The 15,252-nt window shown below is 37.0% G+C and overlaps 1 protein-coding gene across 3 annotated transcripts in view; it reads right to left on the minus strand.

The window, feature by feature from the left end:
• Positions 1–12,199: 12,199 nt before the first annotated feature.
• The window catches only part of REV3L (REV3 like, DNA directed polymerase zeta catalytic subunit), a 244,142-nt gene continuing 241,089 nt past the window's right edge, over positions 12,200–15,252 (minus strand). Inside the window, exon 32 of one of the 3 annotated variants that reach the window (XM_074187375.1) lies at positions 12,200–13,876. In XM_074187375.1, the coding sequence (XP_074043476.1) occupies positions 13,736–13,876 (141 nt within the window). In that variant the 3' untranslated portion in view covers positions 12,200–13,735. The remainder of the gene's footprint in view (positions 13,877–15,252) is intronic. The other 2 variants (XM_074187376.1, XM_074187377.1) reach the window with 2 other exon arrangements.

The raw sequence follows: 15,252 nt of genomic DNA on the forward strand, positions 1-15,252 counted from the left end.
GTAGATAATGGAGGGGAGGGAGTATGATTGAATGAATTTATTACATTGGAATTTGATTAATGTGTATGTGACTTTGTTTAAAAATGAACATTTATTGAAATAAAATACTGATTTAGATGAACCCTTGGATTGCTATTTATTTTTCTCCTTGTTTAGGTGTTTCATTTTCTTAAAAAGTATTTGAAATCATGTTTAAATGGCAGTCCATATCATCAACTATTATCTTATGTAATTTTGCTACTTCTTATACTTTATTTTTTTCCTTAAGGATATGATTTTTCTCTCTCATCACATTCAACTTAGATCAATGTATACCATGGAAACAATGTAAAGTTTAACAGACTGCCTTTTGTGGGGGTGGGGTGGGGAGAGGGAAGAGAGATTAGGGGAAAAATTGTAAAATTCAAATTAATAAATAAAATTTAAAAAATATCAAAAATTTTGACATCACATATCTCAGTTAAGTCTAAGATAGAGACTAACAGAAAAATATGCCTAAGAGCCATTCTCTAATGGCTAAGTGGCCAAGAGGAAATGAGCCTTTTGAGTTCTGAGTTTAAAAAAAAAATGCAAGTTACCAACACTATCAAAAAAGGTTCTAAACTGGTAATAAAAGAAATGCAAATCAAAACAACTCTGAGGTTGTTAGACCCATTAGAATGTAAAAAAAACAGATATAGTTGAAAGAAGTGATTATCTTATTTGGATGTTCCCTCCCAAAGAGCAGATAGAAGCCTTGTCTGCCCATCCAGTGCAATTCTTGTCAATGATCTTCCACAAGTTTTCCTAACACCCTGAAGGTCTTCTTCACTTTTCTCCTGTTGTCCCTTGCTCCATGGCCTTTCCACCTTTTGTTATTTTGTTTTTCTCTGACATTTTATTCCTGTTCTTCAGAATCTCATCAGTTATATGTTGCCTGTTCATATCCACCCTGTGCCTTTTTTGGATACTCACTTTAATTTCTTTGGAGATGTGTGTTCCAAGTCTTGTAACCAAAGGGTGATAAAAATTGGAAATTGTGTTGCAAAGACTGTGGGAAGACAGCCCCACAAGTAACCCTAGATTTTTAATAAAGCATATTTGAAAGTTAGTAAAAGGAAACACATAGGATCCTGAAGAAGGATATCTATGTATATTCTAAGATAAGCTCTCAAAAATGAAATTCTGATGAAGAAATGAACTGCTAGATATAAGTACAATATAAGTACATTGCTAAATTTTGTTATATATCACCATTCTCCACTCACACAGCCATCTGCCTAGTCCAATTGGGGGGTGTGAGGTGGCACAGTAGTTAGAGCAGTGGGCTTGAAATCAGGAAGACTCATCATCTTGAGTTCAACTGAGGTCTCAGACACTGTGACCCTGAACAGATCACTTAACCCTGTTTGTCTCAGTTGCATATCTATAAAATGAGCTAAAGAAGGCAAACCATTCCTGTGTATCTTTGCCAAGAAAATCCCAAATGGAGTCAAAAAGCAATAACAGTTCAGATCCTCATCACCTCTCAATAGCTTAATTGGTCTCCCTGAGTCAGGTTTCTTCCCCAAATTCAAATCCATTTTCCACTCAACTGCCAGAGTGATTTTCATAAAGTATTGATCTGACCACATTACTTCTCTCGCTAAAGAAATTCCATTAGTTTTCTATTACATCCATTGAACCTAAAACATGTTTGCAATCTGCCTTCCACTTCTTAGTTTAATTCTACTTCTTAGTTTCCCAGCTAAGTAAATAAAAACATAGAAAATCGTAATAACAACATGGGGGGCCTGGGGAGAGGGGGTCTCATAGCCTATATGTGGGAGGTAGCCTTTGAGCTTGTTGAAGCAGAGATCAGGAGACAGAACATTACAGATGCAAAGATGAGAAGGAAGAGCAAGTTGATCAGTTTTGCTGGAATGTGGTGAAGGCAAGTGATAAGGAATCACAGTATAGAGATAGGTTTGAGTCAGAAAACTATATATTTTGGTATTTACTTGTTTGTGGATATGTTTTCCCCCAGTAGAATGTAAACTTTCTGAGGGTGAAGGCAGTTATTTTGTTTTTGTTTCCACAGTGTGTGGGGTGTTCTAGTTGCTTGACAAAGTGCTTAATAATACTGAGTAATAAATACAATTCAGTTGGTTGTATTTTTTTTAGCTCTGAGTCAATGATCACAGGAAGGATGAGACTTTTTTTTGGCAAGGCAATGGGGTTAAGTGACTTGCCCAGGGTCACACAGCTAGGTAATTATTAAGTTATCTGAGGCCACATTTGAACTCAGGTCCAGCTGACTCCAGGACTGGTGCTCTGTCCACTGTGCCACCTAGTTGCCCCAGGATAAGACAGACTATTGATGGATGTAGAGCTTCTCTCTATATATCTATATCTATATCTATATCTATATCTATATCTCTATATATATATATATATATGTATATATACTTTGTGATCTTAGCCACTATGAATTCAATGATCATCTCTATTAATATGACCCCTGAATCTCTTTATCTTCAGATCTTATTTCTCTCCTGAGTCCTAATTCCAATAGTCTGCTGAATACCTCTGCCTGAATATCCCAATAATATCTCAAAGCAATGTCTAAAATGGAACTTAACTGCTCTCTCCCTCCCTCTTTTGCAACTATCCTCCAAAATTACCTGTTTGAGGACCTATCCCTTGGTAATTGAACTACTAAACAAAAAAATCCCTGAATGAATTTATTTGCTCATTTATCTTACCAATAGCATGCTTTCAAATCTAGTGGCTGGTTTCAAAGTTGAGCCATGAAGAAGTTAGCACTTTTTTCTTTGCCAAGAAGTTCATTATAAGCTAATGGGCAACTGGTGAAGTAGCCTAGGGTTCCTTGGTTCTGGGAGACTTTCTCATAGTTGGACTGGATTGGTGGGAAGGTTTATCTGACACTGTGGACCTGTATGAGAGGTGGAGCTAGTGTTCAGAGTAGAGTCTTTACTACTATTTGGGGGTGGGGGAAGAAGGGAGAGGGAGGGGAAGGGAGGATGGAGAAGGAAACCTGTGGAAAGATATATAAGTCCGAGCTGGCTATTCTTCATTCAGCCTGGTGTTGAACTAGAATTTATTTTATCTGCCCCCTCCCTTCAAGTATTTTTGGCTTAGGGGTATGATTTTGGTGGTGATGGTGGTTCCCCAAAGCAAAAGCCACTTCCCTTGCTGTTCTGAAGATGTGTGTAACGTTTCTGCCTTACAATGACCAGCTTAATTTTTTGCCACCAAATGCTACCCAAAAGAACATCACAAATAATGGAAACTAAACCCAAATTTATCTAAGCAAAGGGCAAACAAAAATTAGAGAAGTTACACAGATTAGAATATACTGGAAACTTCCCAAGAATTATGAGCTCTTTAGAAAGAAGTGAGATAAGATCTTGCTCTGCAAAGACTAAAGCTCTGATCTTCCCCAAAGGGAAGTCTGAAGTCTCTTGGCAGGTAAATTTGGAATTGGGGATATGAAGAGGAGCAGGCTTCCCCTAAATTCTCATATCTTCCTTATGTAGCACAGAGCTATCTCTCCACACTTCTCTTGGGTTGAGCTGGGTTGAAACCCAGGGTTATAGCTGTCCTCCTCAAATTCTCTTGTATTCTCTTTTACACGTATAAGTAACATCCTCCACAAATAGCAGATCAGCTCCTTGTATCTTGTTTTGGTCTTTATATTTATCTTGTAATTAATAGGTAATTAATTTAATACTGAATTGAACTGAATGAGATGAAGACATGTGGTTTATATAAGAATATAATTAGTTGGATTTCTTCCTGGTTAAAAGACTGTATCTATCAGTAATAATCAATGATGGATCAGTGCCAGCCCAGAAGGATGACATTTTTCAAGTACCTGAGGGAGCCTTCCTTGATCCTTTTCAATCAATTGTTTTAATAAAAAACTTACATAAAAGCAGAGATGCCACAATTGGTAGACAATTGGGAGGTTATATCTAACAATGGGTGGCAGAATTAATGAATCCAAAAATATCTCAACAAAATTCCAATCCAGAATAGAATGAGGTGGAATTTAATAGCTTTAAATATAAAATTCTCTGGGAAAAATTAGTTGCACAAGTACAGACTAGGGAAAGAATGACCAGAAAACAAATAGTATGGGAAAAAAATAGAGGCAGCATAGGATGGAGCAAACGATACTGAATTTGGAAACAGAGGTCCTAGGTTCAAATCCAGATTTTGCAACTTTCTGTGTAAACTTGGAAAAATGACTACTTCTCTAGGCTTCAGTTTTATTTATGAAGTGAGGAGTTGGGCTCAATCATCCAAGATACCTTCAAACTTTACTCCATGATTCTGTGGCTTAATAAGATCCTAGGGGTTTCATGAACCAATTTGAGTCAGCATGGCTATTGATCATTATTATTATTGCTAGTTCAAGCTAGGACAGAAAGCTAGAGATAGAGACAGAAAAGAGTCAGAGACTGACAGAGAAGGGAGAGACTGATAGAGAAGGGAGAGACAGCCAGAGACAAAGGGGAGCTGGAGAGAGATTATAGAAACACATAAAGGTAGAGAGACAGAGACACAAAAAGACAGAAAGGAGACAGACAAAAAGATCTAGAGAAAGCAAGCATTTTGCTAGGGAACCCCTGGGAAAGGTCTCAGAACTATAGGAGAAAACTATTGATTGAATTTTATAGTTTCCTAGGACAGAGAAATTACCTGTACTGGGATCCCTGAGCCAAATGAACAAATAAGGAGGGTTGGGGGTGACAGGAATATTGGACTGGAAGAGAGTTGAATGAGATTTGTGATATTTATAATAGGCTCTATAAGATGAAAGCTCTCCCGGTACAAAGGAGGAAGCTCCTAGAGATTGTCTACAAAGTCATGACCTCGTGTGTGTGTGTGTGGGGGGGGGGAGCAAGAGAGTGGTTTAAGAGTAAGCATAAGTAAAAGTTGTTTCTCCAGCACTGCTGTTAGATCTTGATAAAGCTGCTTCTTATACGAAGGTACTGAGGTACTGGTGGTCCCAGAAACAGTGATATAGTCTTTGTGTATCATGGGGGAAGGTGTTCAGGAAGCTTCCATGAACTAGTGATGTGGCTTCCACATCACTATTGGACATCATTGGTCCTCTTGGAAAATAAAGGATGAACAGCAACAGTGGCAAACCATGTCTGGATTCTACCTGTCCTTACCTGGACTCTGCTCCTGGGACCACTGACTTTGATAGGGGAGCTTTTGTCATATTAATCTCCATGTCACTTCCATGTCATCCTTCTGAATGAGGACCACTCCCTCCTTCTATCCTTCTATAGGGTGTTCAGACATTTCAGTCATATCCAACTCTAAATGACCTTTTTTGGGGTTTTCTTGGCAAAGATACTGGAGTGATTTGCCATATTCTTCTCAGCTCATTTTATAGATGAGAAAATTGAGGCAAACAGTTATCTGTAAAATGAAATGCAGAAGGAAATGGCAAACTACTCCAGTATTTTTTGCCAAAGAAAACCCCAAATGGGGGTCACAAAGAGTTGAATATGACTAAAAATGACTGAATTTCACAGAATCATGAGGATCAAATGAAATAACTTGTAAAGTGCTTTGTAAACTTTAAAGCACTATATAAATTGTAATTATTATTAACCCTTCATATTAGGAGGCTGTATGAAGCCAGTATGAAGAAAAACCAAAGGTACTATTTTCTGTCATTTTACAATAACCACTTATTTGGAGCTTAATCAAGATGTGGCAGATGGGGAAATATATAACCAAGAAAAAGATAAAAACAATACATTTCCACCTCTCCATGATGCTTTTAGAGTTTAGCTGATTTTTGAAAAAATAAGTTTTTATTGATATGGTCTGTTTTTTTATATCATTGTCATTCTTCTCCCCTCCCCTCCCAGGTAGCTATCCCCATATAACAAAGGGGAAAAAAGGTCATTATAAATTGATGAATATGTTGAAAAAATTTAAAAACATGTGCAATGTGTAACACCTATGGATCTGCCACCTTCACAAAAGGATGCCCTCTCATCTTTTTAATTAAATTATGTTTCATCTTTATAATTTTGATACATTCACTTTTGATTTTTGTGTGTATTCTTAACCCTTTACATTGTATTATTGCTTGTTATTGGTTTCCTTGATTCTGCTTCTTTCACTTTGTTTTATATATATATTCCTCACATCTCTCATTTCTTATAGCACAGTAGTATTTAATTCATTCATGGACTACAATTTGCTTATTTCCTAGTTGATGAGGATTTATTTTGTTTCAAATTCTTTGCTAGCACAAAAAGTATTGCTATAAATATTTTGGTGTATATGGAAACTTTCTCCCTATCAATGGGTTTCCTTTTGGTTTAAAACTAGTAATAAAATTTTGGTTCAAAGGGCATGGATGGACATTTTAGTCACTTAATTGCATAATTTCAAATTGCTTTCTAAAATGGCTGGACCATTTTATAGTTGTATTTGTAAAATATACACATAGTTTATGTTAGGGTTATCCAATCTTACTTTTAAATGGTTTTATTGAAACAATAGACAATATCTTTTGATTTGCCATTTTAGTGAAAACTTTGCTGTAGCTTGGTTTCGTTTACTAAAGCAATTAGTAAAACCCAGAGGGGGGCCCCTGCATAAAATCAAACTGCAGGTGGCATGGGCCAGTGGACCACATTTTGGCTAGCCCTAGTTTATGTCTTAGATATCAAATCTTGATTTATCAGAGAAATTTGAAATAAGGCTTTTTCCCCCTCCTTATTCTAGATGCATTAATTTTGTACAGAATTTCCTCAGTTTCATGTAATTCGTTATCTATTTAGTTTAGTTAAGAATACATTTCTTAGGGGGCAGCTAGGTGGCACAGTGGATAGGGGACCAGCCCTGGAGTCAGAAGGACCTGAGTTCAAATTTGACCTCAGACATTTGATTCTTATTAGCATTTGATACTAGAGACCTTGGACAAATCACCTAACCCTATTGCCTTGCAAAAAAGAATACATCTCTTACTCAGATCTGTGAGAGGTATATGATCTGCTTCTTTAATTTTCTTATAGTCTGATTTTTAATTTTTTTTGTAAATAGTATTTTATTTTTTCCAATTACATGTAAAGATGGTTTTTGATATTTTATTTAAAATAAGATTTTGAGTTCCAAACTTCTCTCCTTCTCTCCCTCCCTTTTCTCTTATGAGGGAATCTTATATAGGTTATACATATGCAATTATATTAAACATATTTCTATATTAGTCATGCTGTGAAAGAAGAAGCAGAATAATGGGTTTTGAAAAACCACAAAAACAAAAAAAGTGAAAATATGTACTTCGATCTGCATTTCAAACTCCATAGTTCTTTCTCTGGATGTGGATAGCATTTTTTTCCATCATGAGTCTTTTGAAATTGTCTGATTTTCAATATTAAGAGTCTTATACTTATTTAGAATGTATTAGGGAACATGGTATAAGGTAGTTTAAGCCTAATTTCTGCCAGATTTCTTTCCAGTTTTCCCATGTTTTTCATCAAATGAGGAATTATTTTTCCAAGAAAAATTGTTTCATACTTTATCAAATACAGTGTAATTAAGTTCCATTATCCCTGATTTTTTTCCTTATCTGCTCTATTCCATTAATTTCTATTTCTTAACCAGTACCAGAGGTTTTTTTTTTTTTTTTTTTTTTTTTTTTTAGATTTTGCAAGGCAGTAGGATTAAGTGGCTTGCCCAAGGCCACACAGCTAGGTAATTATTAAGTGTCTGAGACTGGATTTGAACCCAGGTACTCCTGACTCCAGGGCCAGTGCTTTATCCATTGTGCCACCTAGACACCCCTATCATCCCCACTTTTCATCATTTCTCATGATATTCTAGGTCTTTTATTTTTCCAAATGAATTTTGTTATTATTTTATCAAATTCTATAAAGTATCCCCTTGCTAATCCAATTGATATAATATTAAAAGTGTAAATTGGCATTGGGGATATTGTAATTTTTAATTATATTGGCATGGTCTAGTTCTGACTACTGATTATTTTTCCTATTATTTAAGTTGTTCTTTATTTCATTAAGGAGCACTTTGTAATGGATTCTATAGGTGTGTTTTGTTAGGTCTCTGCCCAGATAGTTTATTCATTTTGTGGTTATTTAGAATGGGGTTTCCCCTTTCTATGGTTGTTCTTGGGTTTTGTTATTATACAGAAATGCTACTGATTTTGTAACCTATAACTTTTGCTGGAGCTATTGTCTCGATTAGTATCTTTGTTGATTCCCCAGGATTTTCTAAGTAAATTATCATAACATCAGCAAATAAGGATAGTTTTATTCCTTCTTTATCAATCTTTATGACTTCAAGAACTTTCTTTTGTCTTCCTCCTGTTGTTAGCATTTCCAGAACAATACCAAACAATAGGGAGAAAGTGGGCCTCCTCACTTCACTTCTGTATTTCTTTGAAAAGTTTTTAGTGTATCCCTGTGGCATGTGATGCTTGCCTTTGATTTTAGATACTTTTTTATGATATTAAAATATGTCATTCTATACCTATACTTTGAGGGGATATTTGGCACAAAAGAAAGCTATACATTGATTGAAATAATCATGTAATTTAAAATATTTTGGTTTTTAATATAATTATGCTGATTTATTATCTTTATGTTGAACCATCCTTGCATCCTTGGTATATTGATCATAATGAATGATTTCTTGGGTAAATGACTATAGGCTATTTAACAGGATTTAGTTTAAAAATTTTGATTCAATATTCATTAATGATATTGGCCCATATTTCTTTGTTTTATTTTTCCCTGGTTTAGGTTTTATGACTATATTTGTCTCATAAAAGGATCTTTTGCAGGGTGCTTTTTCAATTGAGAATAATTTGTGAAGTATAATAACTTGTCTAAAAGTTTGTTAGAAGAATCTATCAGGTCTGGGAGTTTTTTCTTTGGTAGTTCCTTTACAGCTAGATCTAATTTTTGCCTGAAATTAGGTTATTTAAGATTTCTGATTTTTTTTAGGTTTTTTTTTTTGCAAGGCAAATGGGGTTAAGTGGCTTGTCCGAGGCCACACAGCTAGGTACTTATTAAGTGTCTGAGACTGGATTTGAACCCAGGTACTCCTGACTCCAGGGCTGGTGCTTTATCCACTACGCCACCTAACCACCCCTCTGATTTTTTTGATAGTTTTTATGTTTTGAAAGTATTCTATTTTTTGTGTTTTTAGTTATGCTAGTATACAACTGTTATATGTTCTGAATATTTTAATTTTGTTTCTTCCTTTATCTATAGATCTGACATTGACAGGTAACCAAGGGGCGGCTAGGTGGAGCAGTGGATAGAGTACTGGCTCTGGACTCAGGAGTACCTGCATTCAAATGTGACCTCAGACACTTAATAATTACCTAGCTGTGGGGCCTCGGGCAAGCCACTTAACCCCATTGCCTTGAAAAATCTAAAAAAACAAAAACAAAAACAAAACAAAAAAATACAGGTAACCACCTATTTTATGCTTCCCTCATCTGTTTATATATCCCCCTTTATGTCTCAATCATATACCACTTTGATTTTATCTTAGTATATGTTGGTCTACACCTAGTTTCTACCATATGACCATATGAGTGGTCTTTTCAAGCACCAAATCTCCCACACAACACTCAACATAAGGACCCTCTCTCCCTTTGCAGAACATTGCCATTATAGGAACATTCATCAGGGAAAGTGTCTTCATCTTCCAAAACAAGACCCTCCTCTTTCTACCTCTTTTCAGTTCCACCCTGCTTCCCTTCCCCACTCTCCTGTACTCTTCTCTTGAGAAATAACATTGCTCACCTTCCCTTCATTACCTGTCTTTAACTTAACCTGGCCACATCACACACTTGCGGGCACCTACTCCCCTCTTCCCCATCATGTACCCTCCTATTTTCTGATTTAGTCCTCCCCCAAAACCCATCAATTCATCTGTGGACCACTGGCAACAGACCTGCTGCTTCACTGCTAATTCCTTCACCTCATTTCCTTGTATACAGGTAGAAAGAAATCTCTTACCGATCCCTCTGCTGTCATTCCCTTGCTGTTCCTTTCTATGGCTGCTGCATTCTTTATTCCCTCCTGCATTTCTGCTGTCTGTGGTGGTTGTGAAACAAGTAATCTCCTCAGGTCTGGCTTTTGTTCTAAGAATGTTTGACTTCTTATTATCTAACATCTATCTTTTTTTTCCAGTCGTGATTAAGCTCAGATTTGCAGGATAGTTCACCCTGGGCTGCATCCTAAGTTTATTATTCTTCAGAATACATTTTTACATTCTCTCCAGCATTTTGAGTTGAATGTAGTCTTGTATAATTTGAATTTTCATTCCTTTGTCTTTGAAAGTTTAATTACAGTGTGGTTTGGAGTTTGCAGCATTGGGTTTTCTGGAGATAATCTATGAATTCTTTTAATTAGCATTTCATTTTCTACATGCAGAAGTTTGGGCAGTTCCTATCTCTTGCACTGTGATAAGTAGGGTTTTTTGCATTTTGTCATAGTCTTCTGGAAGACCAGACTTTCCTTGGGTTGTCTCTATTCATCCTGTTATTTTGCTTAGATGATAAACATATTTTCTTCGAGTGTTATTTCTTGCTTCCCTTCTTCTAGATTATCCTTCAGTTGCTGTGTTTGAATTCTCAGTCAGTTGTTTAGTTGGACACTGGATCCTTTCTCTCAGCCTTAGTAGAATGCCACATAGTAGGGTGCTTCCCCAGGCCTGGGGAGTCCTATTCTCTTTTCCTTAATTCTCTGCCCCGGCAGGACAAAGGGCTAACTGCTGGTGCCTCTGTGTGTATGTGTGTGTGTTGGGCTGCGGTGAGCCTCAATTTCTGACATTTGGAGACTTCAAGGCTCCAGGAGGAGGGGTATGGGAGTGAGGTCTACTTGAAGTCAGATAGGTCTACTTTCCTGTTCCCTCTGTTCCTTTGCTTCCTGCGGAAATCCATGGATGCTGGTCACTCAGGCCCCAGCAAACTTCTACAGCCTGGGGTCCAGATTTTCTCACCCTGGGAAGTGAGAGGAGGGACAAGGATGTAGGGTTGGGTTTTGTTGTAAACTGTTGAGTTGCCTTTCCTGACTCTTATGTTGAGTCCCACTTCTGGAGTCCTTCAATCTTCCCCAGGCAAGCATTGGAGGGTCTGGGGACAAGGATTACAAAGGAGACAAGTACTCCATCAAGATCTCCAAGTGCTCCATTTATTTACCAAAACACCAGTGCTTAAATACCTTTCCAGTCTCTAATCCACTTCCACTCCTGAAGACTGGTGTTCAAGGACACCAGGTGAAGATAATTTACAATACTCCCATATACAACGATTCCCAAAAGTAAGCTTTGGGTCAGGTCCATGGCTTGGCTTGTGCAGCCTAGTTGCATGACAACTAGGGTCATTATGGGTAATTTCTACTCTACCTTTATCCAAATCCTTTGCAGTTTTGAAAAGTAAGAATCTTAAGATTATTTGAAGGGGACTTAAGGTTAGTGGGCAGCTAGGTAGCCCAGTGGTAGAGTGGCATGTTGAGTTCAAATCTGACTTCAGACACTTACTAGCTGTGTGACCCTGGGCAAGTCACTTAACCCTGTTTGCCTCAGTTTCTTCATTTGTCAAATGAACTGGAGAAGGAAATGGCAAATAACTAGAGTATCTTTGCCCAGAAAAACCTCAAACTGTTGTTAGAAGTCCAATGACATCACAGGGTGATGTCTTGACTTCTGTGTGAATTGGATTTAAGTCATCAGCTCCACTCTCTTTCATAGTCCTTGCAGTCCAGTGGCAAGACAAAAGTGAGGATGACTGGCAATGGTCCAGGATGCAGTGGGTGACCTTGGTCTTTCTAAATTAAGGTCTTCTGAAATCCTAGTTTGTCTGAGGCAACATTCATTCAGTGATAAAGTGCTAGGTAAGAACTGAGACAAAAGAATCACAATTTACCACCACAAAAGAATCAATCAACCCTTCAAGAATTTCTAGTAAGAACTGAAAACAATTTCTATTTACACTCATTTATTAGCCGTCAAAACCCAAATAAATGAGCAACAGAGGCAAGGGCTGGAGCTTGTTATTGACCATTCAATGAAAACCAGAGTGGTTGGGTTTAAAGCTACTCAGGTAGCTCTATATGAATCACAGCATAAATAAAAGCCTGTGTTTCAAGAGCTATTTAAAAAAAAATCATAAATGATAATCGTTCCAGCTTTTTGAAAATAAATAAATAATGGGAAAAAATACAAGTTATAAGCAACCAAAAATTATTTCCCTTTGGATAAAGCACCGATACATGAAGTATGCCTTAAGTGGATAGAGAACATGTGATGAGGGAGGAGGAAGAAGAAAAAAAATAAGAACAGAGGACAGCTACTATTCCTCACAGATCGTTATTTGTCCTACCATCTTTATGAAGACCAATGACATCATGAGGGTGATATCTTGATTTGCATATGAACTGGATTTAAATGAGGCAGTTTCAGGTCAGCAACCTCACTCTCTACTCCACTCATTGGAGTCTAGAGGCAAGACAGATCAAGATGCCTCAAAAAAACCTCAGAAGGGTCGTGGAATAGTCAGACAAAACTGAAACTGGATGATGATTTTTTGACATGTAGGTATGGAGTGGAGCCATGTCTTTGTTTATGGGCTGTTCTAGAGAGTTCCAGCTCTCAAATACAGTATTTCTGTGATTATGGGAAAAAAACTGAGCCAGCTTCAGAGTTTAAAATGCACTAATACCACTCAAAGCCAGCTTAAAAAAAAATCACACAACCACCTTTCATCTTTTATTCAATTTTAATATGGTTTCCATTATTAACTTTTAAAACAAAATGATTTCCAGTTTAGAAAACAATGCACTGACCACATAATTCCTTTCTCATTTTATACAGTTATACAAATATTCTAAATACACATTTTATGTTCAAGATGATGGCAAATAAGATTAACTGTACAGTACATAAGGAAAGAAAATATTTTAAGCATATTTAGAAGCAATAGAAATGTCTATACAAAACAAGCAAAAATGGAATAAAATTTCTTATATTTAAAGTATTGCAACAGGCCCACAGGTTTGTAACAAAAATGTCTTTGCACAGTTCCTCACAATGCCCCATTAATAGCTAAAGCAAGACAGAGATTTTTAGAAAATAATGTTTCAAAATGCTACACATGGTACTATTGTTTGCACAGTTTGATCAAAATAACAAATCTACTTTTGAGTCGAGCAAAACCTAGAGGAAATATACCAAACAACTTTAAAATTATCTGTATAAAATTCATTGCACATTATTTTACTCAGTTGTTTGAAAAGTAAAAAAGTGTATTTACAAAATATTTCGCAGTCAAAATTATAAAGTGAATGAATAATATATCTATAGGTAACACATGTTTCGATACTGACAGTTCAAGGAAAACACACTAATGGTTTTTCTTTAAGAGGTTTTCAGTGCTCCTTCCACAAGGAAGTAAAACATGACAGATTCAATGGATTTACAAGATGTTACACATACATACTGGAGCTAATTCAACATCTGCAATATAAAACAGAATGTTAAAAACGTGAAAGGAGGAATTTATACATCTTAAGAAATGAGCTATTTAGAGATCCACAAGTATAATCTTTAGCATAAAGGTCTTCATAGTCTTCAGACAATGACAAGTCCTTGACTTGATGAAAGTTGGAAAAAGCACCATGCACAACAGCTCCGTGGTAAACAATGAAAAAATTAGCACCTGGAATCCTGTAATCTTGATTGTTTAAAATTGGTCTAGCAATTGGCGGAGATACGGCGCCTTGGACAGTTCTCGACTCACTCTGGAGAGTTTGAAAAGTATTGGGCAGTTCAGGGAAACACACTGGATCTGCCGGTCCCAGCAGCCTGTACAGTTCTTGCATATCTGAAAGCACAGGAAAAAATTGTGTAAAGCCAGAAGAACATTCTTTGCAGCAGACTTCTGAATGTAAACTCCAGGGAAGGAGGGGGGAGGGGGAAGAAGGGGGAAAAATGATTAGTCAATTAGCAAAGTATTTTCCACTTCTGTGGTTTACAAAATGTTAAAAGAAAGAATGGGGGCAGCTGGGTGGCACAGTAGATAGAGCACTGGCCCTGGAGTCAGGAGGACCTGAATTCAAATTCGGTCTCAGACATTTAATAATTGCCTAGCTGTGTGGCCTTGGGCAAGCCACTTAACCCCATTGCCTTAAAATAAAATAGATATATAAAAAAGAAAAGAATGTAGGCATTAACCAATTTCCCTTTATGGCCTCAGGGTAGCCCTCCTCAAACCTGTGCCTTAAGAGTACCTTGTTCTCCTTAAAGTTCAACTCCCATGAATTCACCCTAGAGGAGGTTCCCTCCCACTAGGGGCAGGGCCCCAACATATGTGTTCTTTTCCCTCACTCCGAAATGAAGCTTCTCTTTGATTCCTGACTCTCCTCCTCCAGTCTGCTTGGGTCATTCATGGGTTAGAAGCCAGTTCTGTCTGACTGACATTGATTGGTATCAGAGGAGGAAACTGGACACAGACCTGGTGACACCCCTAACTCATTCCTCCCAGCTCTTGCCTTGGCTGAGGCTTGGTTCTTTGTGAGTAAACTCTGGGGCCCCTCAGGGTCCCAGTTTGGTTCAGATCACTTTGGTAAAGATATCCTTTATTTATTTTTCCAACAACATACAAAGATAGTTTTCAAAAGCATTTTTTGCTAGGTTTTGAGTTTCACATTTTTCTCCCTCCTTCCCTTCTTCCCCTCCCCCTGACAGAAAGCAATCTAATATAGATTATACATGCCTAACTATCTTAAACATAAATCATATTAATCATGTTGTGAAAGAAGAATCAAATCAAAATGGGAAAAAACATAATATATGACAACTTTTAAAAATTAAAGACAGTAAGCTTTGGTCTGCATTTAAACTCGAAGGTTCCTTTCTCTGGATATGGACGGTATTGTCCAACACAAGTTGGCTTTGATCATTGTTCACTATTGTTAGTTGATTATCACCCCATGTTGCTGTTAATGTGTATAGTGTTCTCAGGGTTCTGTTCATTTGATTCAGCAAAAGATATCCTTTCTTAAACTGCACACTTCTATTAACTGGCTGCTGCTATTTTAAAAATGTATTCCTCAATCTGACCTCAGACACTTCATAATTACCTAGCTGTGTGACCTTGGGCAAGCCACTTTAACTCCATTGCCTTACAAAAACTAAAAAAAATAAATGTACTCCTCTGTACAACTGCATGCTTCAGGAGTAGCTATGCATCTCTGTAAA

The sequence above is a fragment of the Macrotis lagotis genome, chromosome 5 (genome assembly GCF_037893015.1).
Source record: "Macrotis lagotis isolate mMagLag1 chromosome 5, bilby.v1.9.chrom.fasta, whole genome shotgun sequence".
Lineage (NCBI taxonomy): Eukaryota > Metazoa > Chordata > Mammalia > Peramelemorphia > Peramelidae > Macrotis > Macrotis lagotis.